General features: G+C 37.8%; 1 protein-coding gene, 1 long non-coding RNA gene and 1 pseudogene across 5 annotated transcripts in view; 1 reads left to right on the top strand and 2 right to left on the bottom strand.

Annotated features, from left to right (window-relative positions):
- Positions 1-22,273, bottom strand: part of LOC311607716 — a 612,504-nt gene that overhangs the window by 388,804 nt on the left and 201,427 nt on the right. The gene's annotated exons all lie outside the window — the stretch shown is intronic.
- STIM2 (stromal interaction molecule 2) overlaps positions 1-22,273 on the top strand; it is a 126,514-nt gene that overhangs the window by 68,268 nt on the left and 35,973 nt on the right. For all 3 annotated transcript variants that reach the window (XM_084799705.1, XM_084799706.1, XM_084799707.1), the window contains exon 3: positions 5,427-5,541. In XM_084799705.1, the coding sequence (XP_084655831.1) occupies positions 5,427-5,541 (115 nt within the window). The remainder of the gene's footprint in view (positions 1-5,426; positions 5,542-22,273) is intronic.
- LOC311607714 (transcription initiation factor TFIID subunit 13-like) lies at positions 12,123-16,990 on the bottom strand (annotated as a pseudogene). The gene has a single exon. The product of its transcript is annotated as a transcription initiation factor TFIID subunit 13-like (transcript).

Genomic DNA, 22,273 nt, shown 5'->3' with positions numbered 1-22,273 from the left:
TGACTGAGTGCCACACATTTTAAGCATTGTCATCTTGGGTAAAGGATATTTTGTGATTTATAAATGTTCTCAAGCTTTCTTTTTGAACTGGGCAAAGTACTTTGAGAAAGTTTAGTGGGGTGAAGGCCACTCCTATTTAGAACATTTTAAGTAGGATCATTGTAGAGTTCGTTTCAGGGTTAATATTCTCCAGTAATGAAGCAAAGCCAATCATAGTGTTCTCTCTGGTTAGTTCCGTATTTGGAGGTTTTCCACTCTGACTGAAATAGGCACAGTGCCCTCCTTGTGTGAGCATGAGGATTGCTTTCTCCAATGTTCTTAGATCAATTTGTTTCCTTGTCTTGAGTTTATTCCTCGTGTGTGTGTGTGTGTGTGTGTGTGTGTGTGTGTGTGTGTGTGTGTAAGTCAGCTCAAGGCACAAAGACTACTTTTTAGATGTCCAGGCTCACACTTACACATAGTCCTGTAGTCTCTTGCACACCTGGATTCCCCAGACTCCCACTGCATTTCTTTCTTTGAGAGCAGTGGCTTGGTGCTTATAGCTTCTTTCTTCTTATAACATATTCTAGAAATCATGTCTCTAAATTTAGAACAACACTTACCCCATTTCCTGAGCTATCAAAATTATTGATTCTGGTCTGTCTAGGATCCTTTGCTCCTTTGTATCCAGTGTCTTGAAAATTGGTGTCCACATAGTTTGCCTGGTGTTTTAGTTGCTGTGTAGGAGGATGCTAAATCTAATTTTTGTAACTTCATCTATACTGGAAATGAACATTCTGGCTTACCAGAATTTTAATAAGTAGAACATGGAGACTTAAATATGTAACCTCTCCTTAAATAGCCACACATTTCTTCTGAGCAATTTGACATATTGATGCTATGCTAATTGGACATAATATTGACCCATAATATTGCATAGGTATTAGCTTGTGTTAAAGTATAAACGTCCCAAATGATTTTCAGGTTTTTTTGTTAGCATTGAGTTTAAATATCTGAACTTAGGAACTGAAGACATTTACTTTCATATTATAGCTAATGTGTCTTTTGTTATTATGTGAGAACATAGTATAATTGGTGTTCTTTTATATTTTTCAATTACACATATTGAGTGAGTGATTGGTATGAGGCACATTTGTGCTATAGCACCCCTGTAGAGATCATAGGACAACTTAGAGAAATTGGTTCTCTCTTTTTACCTGGTGGTTTCTGGGTGTTGAGCTGAGGTCACCAGGCTTGGTGGCAAGTGCTTGCTTTTTGTCTTTAGAAGTGAGAATGTGGTGAGGCGGATCAGCAGGTAAAGGCACTTGAGTTTGATCCCAGAACCCAAGTGCTGGAAGGAGAAACTCCTTCAAGATGTCCTGAAATTCCACATTCATGCTGTGTCATTTGCGTGAGCATACACATAAATTAATAAATATAAAATAAAATAAAGTGGGCACTGATAATTTTTTCTTGTCTATTCTTTCTTCAAAGATCCTATACTAAGCTTTTTTAATGCCCTTTTCAAGACAGGAAGACCCTGCAGTTGTTTATAAGAAACCCATCTGCTATAAGTGACTCACTTATCAGGGTTTGGACATTGCGTTATTTTGATGACATGTGTCCTTTGGGAACTTCTCTCTGCTTCTGTCGTCAGTGAAGAGGCTGTAGTTTTCTTCCATATCTTAATCTCATGTGTTTTGTTTTAGAATATCTGAAGTGGAACTCTGTAATACTGAGAAGTGGGAGACTAAAGAGACGCTAAGTAGCCTGCAATGTTGGACCGTTAGTGGTCAGATTTTGAATGTCTGTCAGAGTCCAGCGTCTTGAGGGCTTGGCTGTGGTGGTAAATCATGGCTCTTGAATACTGAGGCTTCAAGAGGATCCAGATTTGTATAGTGGAAATCAAAACCCTGTGCAGCCCAGAAATACAAGTAGGAAGTCCTGGAGCACTGGGGCAGGGTTGTGCGTCTGTGCTTCTCGCTCGCTCTTTGTGCTGACCTCTGCTGTTGCCATTACTTGCTCTCTGCATGCTTATTGGCTTCATTTCTTCCACCTTACCTGGCCCATTGTGACTACTTGCATCACAGTACTTTCAAAATAAGAGTATCTCCTTGAAGATCTAGAAACATGGCCAAGGAATCCATCCTCTGAGCAAATAGCTGTGGAAGTGGGTAACAGAGTTGGGGAGGACTTGAGTGAATATAAGCATGGGCCTTTACTAATGTAGTAGTTCCCAGGGGAAAAGGCTGGAACTAACCATAACATCCAGTTAATAGTTTTAATGTGTATTAGGTTTTATTACAGCAGAGTCACAAAACAATACCAATATCTGATGTATATTACAGATGCAAAAACTGAAATGAGTATATGACACGACTTCCTAAAAAGATAGGTAAAGCAATATATTTTATTTTTACTTAGTGGAGTCATCTGTTGAGTCATTTTGAAAAGCATATTCAGTAAGCACTTATTCATGGGTCAGTCCTTTATTAGTGGTGTCATCTTAGGATTTCTTGGAGTAGGTTTGTATATGATTGAACTTCTCTACCAGGGATGTTATTTACTCAATTGAGTTTCGGATTCTCCTTTCAGATTTCCCACTCATGGATTCCAGCAAGTTATAAGATACTTGTCTTTTGCTTATGTATTTTTAGTAATTTGTTGATTTTCAAAATCAAATTAGTACTTTTCTATAAAGCCTTAGAGAATTCTGAGCAGGTAGAATTGTGTATTCTATGGGATAGAGAAGAGAGTTTAATGGAACCAATGGGCTTTCATATACATGTTCAGTTCACTTTAACGTTTTCCAACTTCATTTCTGCAGGAAATAACTCTTCCTTTGTTTTCTAGTCATGTTCTCTGGTAAGAACAGCAAAGAACTATACCGTGCAGAACGTGCCTTTGAGTTATTTGTTGCAAGTTTTATTATCCTGTGTTGTTGTTTTGGTTTTTTGAGACTGGGTTTCTCTGTGCAGTCCTGACTGTCCTGAAACTCGCTTTATAGTCCAGACTGGCCTTGAACTCAGAGATCCACTCTGCCTTCCAAGTGCTGGGATTAAAGGCTTGCTGTACCACTGCCCAGCCTATGACAAAATTTTAAAGGCAAAATTATTTTTGAATACTTCTAGGAAAAGTATAATTCTACCTGTTTAATTTTTACTTAGCTTTCTTTAAAATGATTATTTTATTGTTTTGGGAGTTTCTGGGACACCCCAAACAACTCCAGGTGAGGTATCCTACACTTGGCAGTAGGATTTTTATTTGGCACCCTATTGTTTCTTGGAGGAGCATTTTATCTATCCTGTGTAGGGGAACTCTGATTAAACTCTCTACATGAAAAAAAAAAAAACACATGAAGTTTATAAAATAGTAGGTTTCCAAATGACCTTTCCAGACATTTTTAGTGTTCTTATCAGTCTTCCCACCCGCTCCTCTGCAGTGCTCTTCTGTCCCTCTTTGCAGGCAGCCCTTCCTCTCCATTGTTTCCCTGTTCCCTCCGTATCAGCAGTGTTCTACACCCCCCACGCCCTTTGATTTGCTAAGTACATGCTTAATATATATCCATAAACTCATTCTGTAATTTCTGAAATATTAACAAGTACCCATCTCATCTACATGGAAATTAGCTTATTTCTGAAGCCACAGAACTGTCCTTTTCAGTTACTAGTGCTCACACAGTGAAGAGAATTTCCTCAGACGTTCTTTTTGATGTGTGCCCCATAAATGGAACAGTTGTTGTTTGTTCCAGCTGACTGGACTGTTTCCAAGACTGACTTCCTCTCTGCTCAGTCTATCATCAGGCTTTCAGTCTTGATTTTCTCTTTGGCTCTTGGACCTCTTCCAAAGTGAGCAGTTTGCAGCATCTTAGGTATAGTGATCCCACCTCCCCCAAATATTTTAACTAGATTCTAAAGATAATACTAGTTTGAAGTGTAGGAAAAGTGGATAGGTATAAGCAGACAAGCCCCTTTACCTATATTTTACAAAAAGAAGCTTGAAAACTAAGACACTAATTATAGCAACAGAATAAAAAATTCTAAGGCAAATACTTTAGATTAGTGCTTTTTAAGCTTTGAGTAGTGCCAGATTTTTAATTTCCAGTCTCATAAGAGCAGAACCTATGCAACAAACACATTACCACATGCTTGCCTCAGATGCTTTGAAAGCATTGTCCTAAGTAGCCACTGTCAATTTCTATACATGTAGTAGAACTGTATGAGTAAGCTGCCGTGAACCAGTCTGTTTGAGGCCATTTTTAATAGTAATGTTGGTCCTAAAACCTGAGCATTAAGGCCAGGGAAAGTAAATGGCTTGCTTAATATAAATATTAAGTAAATCAGTATAGAATTATTCTAGTCAAACCAAATTTTGTCATGTCTGATATTATGGTTATTGTTAGTGTATAGAAATAAGAACTTTGCTTCTGGGGTTGAAGTCTCTGGGGACTGTGACTTTCTACATTTTGAATTTCTGAAACAGTCTATGATCTACTTTTGAAGCCAAGAATAGTCAATACAGATCCCAAGTAAAATAGCAAGAATAGAAAAAAATGGAATTAGAAAGCACCGCAATGAAAGTATTCCCTTTTTTTTTTTTTTTTTTTTTTTTGGTATAATTAGAGTTGTGGGTTTATTTGGAGGAAGTTTGAAGAGATAAAACCGAAAACCTGAATTTTCAGGTACAGCACTGATGAATGGTCTATAGGCTATGTAATAGAATTTGCTTTTTTATTGGACAGTGGAAAAGAAAATTTAAAGACTTGGTTATTTTCAGCAGAGATAAATTTGCTGATTTTTCCTCTAAATATTTTAAGGTATGATTAATAAAGATATTCAAAGGTTTCTAAAATATGCTAGTTATCACATCATAGCCAGCTTTCCTTTAGGTAATAATTTAGACAGTAGAAAAATACAGAACTATGATAAAGTGATTGAAATTAGTGTTAGTTTTGGTTGGAAATACGTCATTGCTGACTATGTGTCAGAAATGTGCTATTGAGACAGTAGCTGAATTATGTAGCTGTGACTTTGGTTGGAGTCTCACAGTTGTCCATTGTTTTAATCTCGGGCATGCTACTTAACCGCCCTCAGCTTTGGCTTTCCGTTTATAAAACAGAAGCAGTTCTTTCCTTACAGGGCCATCATGAAGTTTAGAGTATGGCTTTCCGTGTCTTTGTGTGTGGGGATGTGTAGTCACACATGGTATAAATGTAGACTAATATCTCCTGAGTGATGAACTTTGAATAAAAACTTTCCTTCCTTCTCTTCTCATGATTAGAAGACATTTTGTTAAATGTGTTTAACAATCAAGAGAAAATGCCGTAAAAACCCTAGGAGTGTACTAGTATTTGAAAAAAATCAACCACATATAAAATTTTTTGTGTTTATTTTACCAGAACTAAAGGATTTTTACTTATGTTTAACTTACTGTTTTCTCTTTTATAGTTTATCAGAGAAGATATGAAATATAAAGATGCTACAAATAAACATAGCCATCTTCACAGGGAAGATAAGCACATAACTGTTGAGGATTTGTGGAAGCAGTGGAAAACATCAGAAGGTAAAGCTGCAGCGGCCTGGAGCCTCGGCTTCTCTGCGCCTGCCCCGCGTGCCATCGGCCGACTTGCTCATTGCGTATAATTATAGAGAAGACTGTAAGGTTATGTTTCTGTGAGAATGTTTACACTAAAAAACCTTTCTTAGTTCTACTAAGGTACAGGTTATTTTAGATAGTTTGATTTCTTACACTAGACTGAATAAGATAATGTCTGTTTGAGTTCATTGTGTGAGATATTAAATGGTATTCTTATAAATGTTTTATCAAGTTAAAAAAAAAGGATGACTGGGGATGTTGAACATTTCTTTAAGTGTTTCTTAGCCATTTGATATTCCTCTATTGAGAATTCTCTGTTTGGCTCTGTACCCCATTTCTCAAATTGGGTCATTTGGTTTGGTGGTGTTTTAATTTCTTGAGTTCTCTATATATTTTGGATATTAGCCCATTGTCGGATGTTGGTTGGTGAAGATCTTTTCCCAATCTGTAGGATGTTGTTTTGTTGTGTTGACAGTGTCTTTTGCCTCAAGATTTTTTTTTTTAACTAAAATTCTTGTCTTAAGCTGATGCTTGTTGACTGGAGAGATTTTTTTTTCTGACCGACTTTCAATTTCCTCAAAGTTGAGGCTTATGATACAGAGAAGAGGCTGAAAAATTAAAATCTGCTGTAATAAGGTAGATGGGTGAATGAGGAGACAGCCACTCTCTGAAGATTACATTGTCAACAGCCTTTGAGTTTTCTTTTAAATCTCTCAGTTATGTGTAGATGTGGGTATCTGAATGCACAAATGTATTCCTTCAGTTATAGTGCCCGACTCACAGTCTAAATTTATTTCATGTAATATTATTTTTAATAATAATGTCTATTGAAGACAAAAGAAAGAAAGAATGAAACAAACAAACAAACTGAAGTTTTCTTTTCAGTTGTGAACGTCTAAAGTTTTCATGAGCCCAGAAATTTTAAGCTTTTCCTGAAGTCCTCTGTGAACGTTGGTTCTGCCATAGTCTCCCTTGGGTACCAAGGCTGTGTTCCAAGACCTCCGCTGGAGACACTCCATGCATACTGTTTTTCTATGTATACACCTCTTCAGCAAAGTATACTCCATAAGTTAGCCACAGTAAGAGATTAACAGCAGCAAAAAATAACAAAGTAGAGCACTTATAACAATGAATTTTAAACAAAAGTTCTGTGATATGTTGATTTTTAATTGTCACCAGAGCAGGCAGCGTATACTGTGTGGATACTCTGGACAAAGGAATAATTCATCTTTCTACCAGAAAAGTATGAGATTTTATTATACTACTTAGTATGCTCATTTAACACTTAATGAGTTGTTTATTTTTAGAATTTTCCATCAATATTTTTCACACTGAAATGGACTGCGATTAGCTGAAACTACAAAAAAGTCACATTATTGTTGAAGGACTCCTGAACTTACAGGATAAAATTTAGTAATTTGTATTTTATTCCATTTCTGCTTCTAAGTTCTCCAGCTATTTTGTGGACAATAATTTTGTATAGCACAAAAAGCTTGTGGCTAGACTCAGACACTAATGCTAGGGAGTTATTAAAATTTAAGCAATTTCCAAAGTTCATTCAGTTTATTTTCTTTTTCAATATCAGCTAACTAAACTATCCCTTTTTGACATTTCTGTTTTACAAATGCCAAACAATTGTTATGGCATGTATTTTTTTTTCTAAAAGTTTGAATCATGAGACTAAGAAACTGAACAGACTTCTATAAAAACAAATACTCTACTAGTTTTTTAAATGATAACGTCTGGAAGTGGCAGCACACAAAGGTGGGCGCGTAAGTGAGGAACTGGCTGGGGTGCTCGGGGAGGGGAGGGAAGCCTCACTGAGGTGCATCTGCCAGGGCACAGACTGCGTGACCGATTGTCACATTTGGAATCTCTTTTCCTTTGGGAAAAAACTTTTCAAGGTAAAAAGGAGATGCCAAAAATGCCTCTGTCTATGTTTCTTATTTATTTTACCTACGTAGATTGTTGTAGACTTATAACCTTGGTTTTACAAAAGGACAGCATTTCATAACCTTTCCAGTAGAGATCTACAGTGTCTCTAAGTAACTGCCTTAAATGAAATAAGCCAAAGGAATGTATCTGTGGTGAGAGTTTTATTGTTCCTCATTATAGTGTTGTGTCCTGTGTCTTCTTTTCTTCACCTAGCAAAATAGTTTACCTAAAATATAAATCTGAACTGTTCAACACTCTAAAGTGGCTCAGAGTTTAAAAAAAAAGGAAAGGAAAGAAAAGAAAAGGAAAGAAAAAAGCCAACTAAAGTCTTTACAAAGCACTTCAAGACAGTGGTCTGCACCCAAACCAATCCTTGGGTCATGGTGACTTCTTTATCATTTCTATTGGCCTATCTACTCTACTTCCATTCACATTAGATTGGCTGCTCTTGTTTCACAGTGTGAAGACACAGATGTCCTTTTGGCTAACTCCCTTGTCCCTTTCTTTGAAGATTATCAAGAGCCACTCTTCCATTGTGGTCTACTTCCTTTTCTACTCTCTGGTTTTCTGACATTCATGATCTGTTTATCCTGTTGTGTTCATGTCACTTACTGTGTTCTAAAGTATTATCAAATGACTTTTAAAAATCTCACTTCCTCCTTACTCACAAGATAAGGCTTAGAATGAAGAATCTATTTTGTGTATTAATAAATCTCCACAGGAGAAGAATACTGTCCTTAGAAGTCTTTGTGTGTCCCAGCTAGTGACTTTGTTTTGAGCAGAGCGTTTATAATCTATAAGAGCATGTCTGGTTTCTTTCCTTGTAGTTTAAGGCTTGGTAAACATCCCCTTCTTTTTTTCCTCAAGCTTTTCACTCTAGTCCATCTCCTTATTTTATATTTTGACAGAGCAATGATTTGCTGTTAAGTCCAAATTGCTTGCCCAATTTATTTAACCCAAGTTGGTTTTTTGTTTTTGTTTTTTTTAAAAGAGAGCTTGACCTCTACCTCACTCTCTTAGGGGTAAGGTATTGACACAATCTCTAATTACCAGTTGTGCATATGATAATTCATGTTACACATTATTCTATATTTTGTGCCCAGCAAGTATTGCACTGGATCCTCGGGATTAAAATTGAGTTAGGCATGGGTCTGGGCTATACCAAGTAAACTGTGTGGAGGAGACAAACTGCTTACAGTAGAGGTGATATGTACACAGTCCAGTTAAGGCTAGAGTGTGGGGCTGGTTCACAGAAGGGAGTGGTTAGCTCATTACTAAGATTCTTTACAGAAGGTGGTGTCTGGCATAGCCCGTGAAGATTGGCAAGTAGGTCTGAGAAAGGAAAGTGGACTATGTGAGAAGAGCTGCTGGGGCTGAGTAGGATCGAGATACATTGTATACACATATGACATTGTAATAAGAAAATCCAAAAAAGAAAAGCAAAACTAAAAAGAAAAGGAAAATGTAAAGTGTAGCACAAATGGGCCCATCTTTAATTATACTTGAATATTTGCTAAAATTGGAAATAGATGTGGCATGCTACTGGAAGTGTATGGACATCCAAGTGTTATCATTTAAGAGCTGGCTCACAGGGCTGGAGAGATGGCTCAGTGGTTAAGAGCACTAGCTGCTCTTCAGAGGACCCAGGTTTGATTCTCAGTGCCCACATGGCAGCTCACAACCATCTGATACTCCAGTTCTGGAGGATCCAATACCCTCTTGCTGACACACATTTAATGCGTAGCTATGCATGCAGCAAAACACCTATACAAATAAAATAATTAAAAATTAAAATAATAAAAGTGACTCAAGAATGTGACTCTTGTATAATGTAAATGAAATGTTTTGTGACACAGCAGATGGGCTCTTAGCAAGTGCTGTCTCTTTAGTAGTTCTGTATAAACTAAAACGTTCAGCCATGCTTAAAGGTTTTTTAATTAATTGAGTAGATATGTAAACATTTAGAAAAGTTTAACATAAAGCAATTTCAAGAATCCTTAATTCAGAGAGTGGAGAGATTTAGGAATGTTATAATTGCTATTCTCTAGTGTAAATAAACCTAAACAGAAAAAATGATCTTGGGTGTTTTCTTTCTGTTATGACAGCAATTTTTAAAAAATATTGCATACAAGTGAAAAATTACTGGTCACAGGCCTTGAATTCCTAAAGTAAGACTCATAATAAATCTTTTCTCCATATACATCCTCTTTATGGTGAGGTTTTTCTTCTGGGTGTGTTAGGGTGGGTGGATTGTTAAATATTGGTAGAAGTCACTGACCTTTTCTAGGTGACTGTGGGTTTTACATAGAGACTGAAATGGACAACATAGATGGGCCAAGTGCACACTGTTTGGCATTATTGTCAGAGCTACTCAAAACATAAAACTTGGAGATCCAGTAGCATTTTCGTGTACCCACTAACAGAACACTTTGTCTATTTACAGTAAACATGGCATTACTAAAAGGAAGTATCAAGCTTTTTTCCCTGAGGAGTGTTACCAGCATTTTTTTTCATATATACAGATGAAAAAGCTAAATGGCAACATAAGAATTCTTGGTTAAATACTACCTGAGTGATGGTATTATAGGAGTTTGATAAAATGGACAAACTTATCTAGGGAGTTAATTTTGTATTGTGGAAGCTGTACATTTTCTTAGAAATGAAAACGCCAGGGATATACAGTTTAGCATACTTAACAGGAGTAAATGACTCTTTTAAAATGGCACGTTTAAGTGTTAAATTCTTTGAATAAGCACAATTTGTAAGCCAGACCTGTGATTCCTTTTAATGTATATGATAGGTTACTGAATATTTATTTCTGTGTTTTAGTTCTGTGATAAATTAAGACTGTCAACCATATCTAGAAGGCTGAGCATTGAGAGCAGTGCTGAGCGCCAAGCATGCTCAGTGGATCTGTTCCTGTTGTTGTTTCTGTGAGGCAAATGTGACCATGGTGGTTAAGCAACGTTGGAATGCCAAGTGAGATTCTGCTCTTAGACCTGTGCCAGTGAGCCTGGAAATTTCTGACAAAAGGATGCTGTTGATTTGTATGTGGTCTCAGTAGCAAAGAAAGGTATTCTTGGAGCATGGCATTACAGTTATGAGTAGTAGTGTTTACCATGTGTGTAGGATATGGCAGTTCATGTGGCACTTTTGTCAGCAACACTAAATATTAGACATTATTGAAGCCTCTAAGAAAGGCTTGTAATAGACAAGCGTTTGTAGAAAGATTTACTCACCGTATCCTAACAAGAAGGTTATTGCTATTGTGTGGATAAAATGGGAAGAGTAGAACACTATGGGTTCTAGAAACATTTTTCAAGAGGACTGGAAACTTAGCCTCTGTGTTTTTGCTTGCTTGCTTGCATATTGGGCTCAAGGGTGTTTATTGAACTGGTTCATGCAGAGGAGTCTTTGATTAGTGCTTATTAGGAACAGTGCATTGTCCCAGACTAAGCTACTCAGATGGAGAATGCCTCTTTGTTCCTGCCCTACCCATGGTCTGTTAGTGAAGATCTACTACCAGCTGCTTAAGGGATGGTCTACAGTCACTGCTGAGAGCATATAGAAGGAACCGTGGGGTAGATAGGTAATAGAGGCCTGCCAGCACAGGTTAAGGAAGGTGAGAGGACTGCGTTCCATGACATTTACCTTGTCACCCTTCATTGGACAGTGTTCTGCTAGATTAGTAGTTCTGAGGATATTAGTAATTAATACTGCACATTTAAAGAAAGAAAGTTCTTAATAAGCTGCTTAGCAAATACTGCTTAGTAGATCAGGTTTTAGTATTTTTGATCCTGTGTGCAATGCTGCTAGTTTTAGAAAGCTGTTGTCAGTAAAATCAACATAAGTTGATATATGTTTGGGTTTTCATTGTGCCCCAAAAGCACCTTAGACAAGGAAGGCCTGTTCCCCAAGGTGGGTTCTAGTTTCAGAATTGACAGATGCCATCGTTTATTTGTACTACTAACAAAAAGAATTCAATTATTAGTATTCAAAGCTGCTTCTGTGTAAAGAAAGGTGACACAAAGGTGTTGCTGGTTCACTCTGTCAGCCATCATTTAGGGGGATCGATGTACATTTTGCCAGGAAAGTAGGACATGTACTTCATAATCAATTCACATGCCAAGTAAACACTTCGTCTGTTCTGGATATGGTGGTGCAAGACTCCGAGGACTGAGTAAGAGGAGCACAAGTTCCAGGTTTGGCTGTGGTGGAAGAGTTTATCTTAAAAACAAAACAAAACTAACAAAACCAGCCATCACAGACCCCTGTATCTCATGTAAAGTGTATCCTTTATTTTATAACCATACCTTTCCTTTTTATCCTAAAATCCTGAGTTCAGAGCACCCTCTCAATGAGAAGTTTCTAATACTTATTTATGTAGACAAGATGTTATATAGTTCAGGCTGGCCTTGAATTTTCAGATCTTCTGCCGCAGCCTCCCAAGCACTTGCTAGCATTTTACTTTGTGTTTCTTCATCCCAGAACTTTTTTAAAAAACATTTTTTATTTTTTACATGTACATTTATATTATTAAACATATATACAATAAACTATCTATAGCAAGAAGAACCATGACACCATCAGGAATTATATAAATGTTACATGCTTAATGAAGAAGACATATTTCCTATCTTGGTGCATCTAAAATTCTGAATGTAAATCAATCTCCATCACATCTTGTCATTATCAACTTAAAATATCTATCTAGACCTAAAAACATCTTAACCCCTAAGCAACTAAGCTTAACTGTAAAACTAAACTACCTGGTCTTCAACTCCTTCAGAGACTTGAGAAGGAGTAAACTTGATTACCTGAGTATGCTGGGGGTGCAGGTTAGTAGCTTTCCAAATGAGAAGATAACAGAGACAGTTTTCTACCTGAATAGTCACACAAAACTCTCTAATATGTTCTTCAGCCTTCTAGTCCAGTATATCTGACAGACATATTTGTGAGACAGGAACTATTGTGGATTTGCTTACCCTGTCGACTCTGCCTGCATCCAAGCTTGCCTTTTTTTGGGCAGAATTCTGCCTATGGCAGAAACAAGGACCATTGCCCATTGTCTGGTTTGCCACATTTGAAGTCATCTCCATAAGGAGGTTCTTTGATGCTCATCATCCTCTTTAAGGTAGGCGGAGTGTTGCCAGGAGTTAACCTGTCACATTGTCAGTGAATCTTTAAAATAATAAAAACATTTTAAAAATGCCATATTCTGCATGTCTCTGAGGTTTTTGAAGACCTTATCTAACTATCCTACCTTACATATCTATATGTTGCACCTAAAATGTATATTCTTGTGATAAAAGTAGACCAGCAATTGACATGACCATGATCTGATCAGCTAATAATCAATTTGTGTAACTTATTTATCCTAAATAGCCTGCAATAGTACTTTCACTCTTGGGGGTGGGTTAGCTAGAAAACTACAATTTTTTGAGCATCACATTTTTGTTTGCTTCCTTTTACCATTTCCCCAGCAGCTGGGAATCATATAGAGGTGTGATGAATTTTACCTTATCAATATTGCTTTGGAATGGGATGGGTATGAGACTCTGTGAATATAGTTCTGATGTTGACAGAAATTCACTGTATTAAATTCTAATTTACACGGAATAAATATTACTGTTTTTAAATAAGACAATTAAAAATAATCCTGTTTTCTCTCTAAAGATAGTCTACCGAAGAAAGCATTTTCTTTTCAAGTAAAGATTATCCTTACTTGAGCTCTCCTATTCAACCATAATGCACATAATATAAATTGGAAATGTAATGAAAAGCTTAAAGGTATTAGCCACATTTTTACTTTATATGTGATTACACTGATTCATTTCTAAAAGCTTTTACATTTTTGTTATTCTGAAATGCATGTTGTATTTATAAAGTCATAGTTTAGAAGAATAGATAAAAATAGGGGAAATTACACACACACACACACACACACACACACACACACACACACACACACACGTTATCTAGCTTTTTATTTACCTTGGCCTTAAAGGTCAAGTTTTACTGACAAGAAGGCCTTTAAATAATCATTTCATTAGATATTTACTGCAATTATTAATTTGAAATTGAGACTCTAGATTAGTCTGACAAAAAGAAGGATTGTTAGTACCTCATTGAAAGTAATAGAAAGGAATTTAGTTTTTACTTCTACCTTCAACTCCTTTTTATTTTATGCAGTAAGTTTTTTAAGAGCATAAAACAAATGTTATCTCATTGCTTTTAAGTACGACTCAACACAATAAACTTATTACTTAACAGAAATATGTAGTAGTTAAAAGGTAGGAATTGAGCAAGCCTGCTGACATAAGTCTCCAACCCCAGCTGTACAGCTGCCTAAGGCTGGAGGATCACAAGTTCAAGGCCTGTCTGGGTCACAGAATAAGTTAAGTTTACCAAGACTTCATCTCAAAATGGAAAGAAGCTGAATAGCCCAGTGGTGAACGTCCTGGAATCATGTGGAATGCCCTTCTTAATCCCTAGAACCGTTGTGTATGTTTATAAGGGAGTGGCATAGGAACTGACAAGTTTTGAAAGAAAGGGAAAGAGAGAACAGCCTTAGTGAATACTGGCAGGAAGGCAAGGTCTGACTAATGAAATGAGTAGCAGCCTTCAGAGAGATACAAGGCAAAGCAAAAAGGAGTGGAGGGCTGCAAAGATGGCTTAGCCCTTAAAGAGCAAAAAGGATGGTGCCATCTAGAGAGGGGAATGTTTTCAGGAAGTGGGTGGATGGCTGTGTGAGCTGGCAGGGAACTCTATGTCCTTGTGAAGAATAACTGCACTTTTGGTCTTAATAATAAGCATGAAGACACTCCATCGTGGGCTTTATGTTTATAAGACCGGTAACTAATTGTGTTTTTTGCTTATTTGCATGTAGCTGTCCTTAAGGATATAGTGTATATTTTACACATGTTCTTTTTTTTTTTCTTCACATGTTTAATTCTTCGTTTTTTAATTCCTGTGTGAGTAGATTAAACAGCTATTATTTCCGCAAGCAGTCATTTAGAGATGTTAAGAAGCACCAGTAAGGTCCAGAGTAACATTCAGTAACCTCTTTGAATGCAGCTTTAACCCTTATTATAAGCTAATTAGCATAATAATTTAATGCAGGAAGCTAAATACACACAAGGGCTACATATCCTGACTACAAAAATGGCTCGCACAGCTGCATATACTCATCTTCACAATGGAAATCTTTACACTCACGGCAGTAGACCACCTCCAGGCACAGCTACATATACTCATCTTCACAATGGAAATCCTTACACTCACGGCAGTAGACCATCTCCAGGCACAGCCGCATATACTCATCTTCACAATGGAAGTCCTTACACTCACGGCAGTAGACCATCACCAGAGACGCTTGTCCCGACATCACCTCTATATGCTTTGCCATTCCTATGCTATAGGCATTTGCTTTTAGCTTTACTGTCATTGGGGAAGATGAGGTCCACTAATACCTAGCAAAAATCAGTTCCTTAAAAAAAGTGCACTCTAGAAAAGACTATAAAAACAAATGATCTATTAAGACAAATAAACATTCCTACAAGAACTTAGTTCCTTAAAAGAAACACAAACCAGTCCATTACCTTTAATAAGGTCTCCCGCCACTGTCATCTAAAACTTGAGATACATAAAGCACACACCTTGGCTTCACAAACTTCAAAAGGACATTTATATTGCACGGCATGCAGTGAGTGATGTATCCAGCTTGGAATGCACATGTCTCTCTAGAGCATAAACACTACTTCCCCTTTCAGATGGAACCACATTGTTTGCAACACTTTAAGTTAGGAGTCATGAAAACCCAGAAAGCAAGTCAAATATACTCAGATAAAGGCAGGAAATGAAGGGCTCAAGTTATACATCTAAAATTGAAGACTTCTTTCATTGTATGCTTAGCCACCACAATATTACCTCTGGGAACAATTATGGTGTATGGTTTCCATAGAAAACACGAAAATTTTCAGAAATTACAACAGTGTCAAGATCCATAGTTGGCTTCGTCAAAGGCTTTTCTAGCCTGTTTCAGTTCCTCACTCATAGTAAGTCTTTAACGCTAGCAAACTTCCTTGGGTCCTTTAGAATCAAGAAGAAAATATCTTCCACTTGCACACGACCTTGTCTTGCAGTTGACATTGCCTTGTGAGTTATTTCAGTGACAAACTCTATGACAAGATCTTCAAGAGTATCCATTGACTCGGTGTAAGGGTTATGGTCATTCCCAACCCATACATCCTACACTAATTCCTCAGAGAAAAGTCTTTCTTTTCCCTTGTCCACCTTCTGCTCCTCCTCCACTTTCTTCATTTTCCTCCTCAAAGGTTGGGTCTTCCTCCTCATCTGCCATCTTAGCCGCCGCCAACCTTCTGAGCTGCACATGTTCTTAACTCAGGTTTATTTTGATCTCCTGGCTCAGTGATATCATTCATCTTTTATTCTCTTTACACTGCATGAATCTTTGTAAAGAATTTCTTTTTTCTTCTGGCACACCTCTCTCCCTATAGTGCAAGATAGAGAAAGACAAAAAAGTGGTTAGTATTATAGTTGGATGTAGAGAAATATAGTATAAAAAAAATCCAACCCCCAAAACTTAGATTTAGCAAGGGGCAAATCATCAACTATCAAGAAATTAATTTAAATGTTGCTATGGTAAGGGGACACACATGTGAGCATGCAAACATACAAAAGAAGATTCAGTGTATTTAATTGATATGTGAATGGATAAGCAAAACATGAAATATTAAATCAGTGAATTGTTTGGATTTTGGGTTTGTTTTTGTTTTTTGTGCGTTTTTATTTTCTCTTTTTGTGGATTTTTAGATAAGGTCTCTCTGTGTAGCCTTGGCTGTCCTGCACTCTCTTTGTAGACCAGGCTGGCTTCAAACTCACAGTGATCCACCTGCCTCTGCCTCCTGAGTGCTGGGATTACGGGTATGGACCAGTGTGCCAGGCTGTTTATTGAAGCTTTTAAAGGAGGAAAATTCTGACAATATGCCCATCATGTTTCATTCTTGATAAAAAAAAAATGCCTAGTGAAATAAATACACCTACCAATAAAATACTGTATAATTTTGCAGATGTGAGATATTTACAGAGTAGTCAAAACTCAAGATGATAGAAGAACAGGTGGAAGTAAGAGGAGAGAATTGCTATAATTGATACACACTGATTTCAGTTTCATGGGGTGAAAATTATTCTGGAAATAGATTTTGGTGATAGAAACACAGCAACATAAATGGACTTAACTGCACTGTAAAAAGTGTGAAGGTAGTAAATTCTACATTGTATGTATTTTGTCATAAATAGAAAAGTAACAAAGACCACGATAAGTAGGAACAGTGGGTTAACACCCTATTTAAGAGATAACCAGTATGAAAAGAAATTGAATGGTAGCTGCAAGTGAGTAATATGACCAAGCAAAGGGTTTTCTTGGGAACAAGTTGATAAAATTGTACTTAAAAGAAACAGGGAAGTGCTTGCTAGTTACAAGTACAAAAAAAAAACCAAAAAACAAAAAACAAAAAAAAACAAAAAAAACAAAAAACCCAAAAACGGGACAGACCTAGTAGTACCTTTTGAATAGCCATATATGAGAGGTTGACTTTCTACAACTTTGTGTTCAACAGCATATCTGTTTCCTTCAGAAATGACTGTGTTAGTGAGCTGATGAGATTTTGAGTTTGGCAAAGATAAATTTAAGCCCAGACAAGCAAGAAACTTCCTGGAATACAGTTTTCCATTGGAGTGCAGAGGCTGATAGAGATTTTAGATCTGTTCATCAATTTTAAATCCTTTGAATTATTGCTCATGGAGAAGTAGATTAGTAATCATTTTAAGCAATGACTTGAACTTTTTGGAAAAGGGGGTAGAGGGTAAAGAGGAGAAGCCTAAGACATTCTTTACTCTATAAATTTGTTTATGCATTTGTTTAGTTTCTCAGTTACATATTGTAAACATATAAAGTGTTTTCCATGTTTTCACCAATTCCAAATATTTTGTGGCAGAGGTCAATGATAGTGCTACTGTAGCTCTCCCACAGTGAATAACAGTAGGTTTCATGCGTTGTACTAGCTGCATTCCCACTGGCCCTGAACCTGTGGCCTTAGCCAAGGTAAGCATATTTTACTTGTAGTGTGAGATAGTTGAAGACTCATCTGCTTTGGCAGTTGTCTAAATTTCTCTAGTCTGTTTTTAATAAGCATACTTAATTGTGTGAATCTGATTATGGCATTAGACTGTATTCTCTATTAGATGTGTAATTGGAAGCTTTTGAAAGAGGTAGGTTGGTTAGTGTCTTTTAAGGCTATGTCTAGATTCTTTGAATAATTTTTACAAATCCCCCCCAAATGTAATCTCTCTGGTTTTTAATAAAACGTGTACCCTGCTAAATGCTGGAGGTTGATTTTTATCATACAACTAAATGCTAATTCCTGTGCATAACTGATTATTTACTGTGCTTTGTCGATTGGCTTGAAATTGCAGTGTAGTATATATCCATCCTTCCTTCCTTCCTTCCTTCCTTCCTTCCTTCCTTCCTTCCTTCCTTCCTCTCTTTCCTTGTAGAACTTTATTTTAAAATCTGAACACTATTTTAATAAGTCTGCCTCTCCTTTCCCAACATGACCTCAAGTAATGAATACTTTCTGGTAAGGAAGCTTGGTCATCAAGAGTGTCCTTGATTGCAGTGGACAAAAGTCAAATTTACTTCTTTCCTTCATTGAATCAGTTACAAATAATTTATTCAGTTCTTTCTTTGAGACATACATTATTTCAGACAGTGGGAATAGAATATTCAGTAAAGTGGATATCCACCCGCATGGAATCAACAAATTCAGGGAGAGAATGAACACGTTTGAATGTTCATGTGTGTCTAGACATATTTATAACTATGTAAATGCGAATACAGTTACATGATAAGCTATGACAGGTAACAACATAGCCAATAATCAGTGAAGGCAAGGGCTATTTAAATAATATAGCTAAGGAAGAACTTTCTCAAGAGTAATAGACCTATTTGCTCCTTTTGTGAGTCAAGGACAGACCCCAGTGAAGTATATTCTGGGAGGAGGAGGGGTCATAATAGATTCAGGTGTCCACGGCTGGCATGATTTCACATATTTAAGGGACAACAATAGGAAGGCTAGTATAACCAGGAGGTAGTAAGGGTAGTGTAAGTGAGATAGACATCTCCAGACTCCCTATTGGACTTTGTTAAAAAGGGTCAAATATAGGTCTAGGATTTGCTATTAGGATATTTTAAGTATATTTCAAGCATATCTTCATTTACCTTCTGTCTGCCTGTCTCTCTGCCTCTCTGCCCCACCTCTGTCTGTCTGTCTGTCTGTCTCTCTCTCTCTCTCTCTCTACTCTGTCTGTCTCTCTCTGTGTCTCTGTCTCTGTCTCTGTCTCTCTCTCTCTCTCTGTCTCTCTCTCTCTCTCTCTCTGTGTGTGTGTGTGTGTGTGTGTGTGTGTGTAGGCAGATGGGCATACTTACCTGGCATTCCATGGGTCTGGGGACCTTAACTCTGCTTCTCTTACATGGTGGTGCTTTAATGCTGAGCTGTTTTTCCAGATCTGTTTAGGATTTTGGACAAGGTATCTTGTCATTTCTTTGGAAAGATTATTATAGTTGTGGTGTGGATATGGAGTTGGGGTGGGGGTGGGAGGGTGAAAGGAGCTTCCTGTTGAGGGTCCAGGAGGAAACTTGAGCAGAGATGATGATCTGGTGAGGATTAGGTGGCAGAGAGGTTAATAATTTTCTAACTTGAAAGACTAGCTGGCAGTATTTACTGTGGGGTTGCACTCAGGATGTTGGTACAGAACAAGAGTAAGAATAAAGGTTTTGTGTTGCAGTGGTGGTAGAGTTGGGGAGGATTGTAATGATTAGGAGAAATGTCTGAATTCGCATCTAGGTGAAGGCTAATAATGAAAAGAAAAAAAAAGTGCTGATTGAACTAAAAAAGTGCAGTGAGGTGGAGGACTGCAAGCTATGAGGTCAAGAATCAATAAGATCTGAGAGAGAACACTGAGAAGTGTCTAAAGAGAAAGAAAATCAAGAGAGTGCTAGTATGTGGAAACCTCAAAAACAACACGCATTAAGAATGGGTATGTCTTCCTTTATGGGAGCAGGGAGGGGTCAAGAACACCACAGAAGCCCTATGGAGTAACCTAAACCGGGGCCCTGGGGGCTCACAATGACTAAACCGCCAATTGAAGAGCATGCATGGCCTGGGCCTAGACCCCTTACACATATGTGACAGATGTGCGGTGTGGTCAATATGTGGGTCCCCTAACAATGGGAGTAGGGCTGTCTCTGACTCTGCAGCCTGTCTCTTGATCCCTTCCCCCTAACTGGGCTGCCTTGACAGGCTCTAGTGGGAGAGAATGCACTTAGTCCTGCTGCACCCTGAGGTACCAAGGTTCTGTTTGGTACTTCTTGGGGGGCTTCCCCTTTTATGAGAAGGAGAGAGGGAAAGGGGGCAGTAGGTTTAAGGTTGGAGGAGGAGGAGGGAGGGGACTTGGATCAGGCTATAAAGAGAAAAGTAAATAAATAAGTGAGGGAAAAAAAATAATGACTCCAGAGAGGAGTTCAAGAGACAGGGCAGCAGGCTTTGCAGCTGGACTGACGTAGCGCCTGTCAGTGCTCTTCATAGGTGCAGGTTCATGCTGGCCCAATGAAAGTGAATGGGTGCTTTAAACAGGAAGTGAAGACAGTAAATATTGTTGACTTCCTGAGGGAAGACAAGAGAGTCGGGCTCTGATACCAGAGGGAAGACGCAGGTGAAGAGAGTTACTTTGCTGGACTTGAGAGGAGCCTAGCTAGGTGTCTGACAACCACCTATAACTCCAGCTCCAGGGGATCCAACACTTTCTTGCCTTTGTAAGCGTCCGTACTCACATGCTCAGACTTAGACACATAACCATGAATAAAAATAAAATGGTTTTAAAAGTTACTTGTATTTCAGAGCATGGAGGTTTCCCAGTGTGTCCATGTATTAATAGAATGATCCAGTTCAGCAGTAATTGATATGGAGGAAGACTGAACTATCGTAATTGAAAAACTGGCCCTTACAGAGTTGGAAGGTGCAGGTGTATGATTTGACTCCCCTGTACTAGCTTCACTGTCTCATCTGTTGGCATCTCATCTGCTGTACTCTGGAGGCTAGTTCTGTGGATCTTGACCTCGGTAAGCTTGCCTTTTCAAGGATGACGACCAAAGGGAAGTCAGCATCTTCCTTGCCTGTACTAGTGAGAAAAATGTCAGGAAGTCAAACCCCAGCCTCTCATGACTGCATCCATGATGAGATTTTTGTGGTTGTTTCTTTCTGACTTTATTCCCTCAGATGATCAAAGGCAGAGATGGAGTACTTACAGAACCCAGCCCTACAGCCAGATTAGCAAGAGTTAGACTGACAAGAGCAGACAGGACAGCCCCAGAGGCTGCTCAAAATCCAGGGTGGATGCTGGGTGGGGCCTGGCACCATAGGCCAAATGATAGGACTATGTGATAGGCTTTTGACTGCATATTATGTTTTTCTGGGCCTCAAAACAACCAACCATTTTATTAAATCTTAATTTTATTGAAATGAGCTGATGCAGCTCTGGAAAATAAAAACAAGCAAACAAACCTAAAACCCCCAAAACAAACCAAATAAACAACAAAACAAAACAAACCCTCCCTACCCATTAGAGCACAGTTTTCCTAGGACACTTTGTATTGTCACAGGTCAAAACTGACTGAGTTCACCTAAGCTCACTGGGCACATACACGTTATGATAAACTTACTTTGAGAGAGGGTTTTACTGTGTAGCTGGGCTAGCCTTACGATAGCCTCCTGCATCAGCTCTGCATACTGAAATTGCAGGCATGTGCCACTTCTCCCAGCATCACTGCAGAAGGAAAAAAGCAAATTGAGGGTTCTATAAAACTCAGGGATACTGTGTACACCTAATTAGTTTGAAAATCTTGACAAGAGAGATGAATATGGAAGAAGAATAGATGTTTCTTTCCATGCCATGAAAACATTCATAGAATACAAATTATTGTCATCATACTCCAGTCATTACCAAGATTCCAGAACTGTTTTGATTTTAAAACATACAAATGCAGAAGGTTTGGTAGTGTTGTGTCTTCATTTATCTGAGAACTGGATCTGGGTGACTGTTGCACTTTCTCCGTGAGGCTCCTCCCAGAATGGACAATGGACGTCGTGGTCACTGAATACACCTGAAGTTTATCAGGGCTTTCATTGAGTTATCTAGGTTAGTATTACTTCATGAAATTTCCAATGGCAGACTCTTGCTGCTATCACATCTAGGAGAAACAGGACTTTTATGTCCCACTCTACTATAAAATATTAGTTCACACAGTTCTTATTGGCTCTCTTCACTTTCTGTGTGATCTAGTAGAGGATCTGATTAGCATTTTTTTCAAAAGCCGGTTTGATGCCATTGTGGATAGATAGTTATTTTTCTTTATGTTAATAGGAAAGAAGGGCCAGCATTCTCCGAAAGATGACATTGTGCAGTTCTTACACTAGTAGCTTTTGTTCGGGCTAAAAGTTGCAGCTTTTATAGCTGCAACTAGGCCTTTGTCTAGAACATAAACATTTATTTTGAAAGTAAATATGTGAAGTCATATTTAGAAATCAATTTTAATTTGTTGACAGTTACATTGCAACAAGTAATTCTTAGATAATAAAGTGGTTTGTTTGCATGGACCATCAAATACAAGAATGAATAGTTTATA

Source organism: Acomys minous (assembly GCF_964271855.1).
Source record: "Acomys minous genome assembly, chromosome: 10".
NCBI lineage: Eukaryota > Metazoa > Chordata > Mammalia > Rodentia > Muridae > Acomys > Acomys minous.
This window is presented reverse-complemented; position numbering and strand designations above follow the sequence as displayed.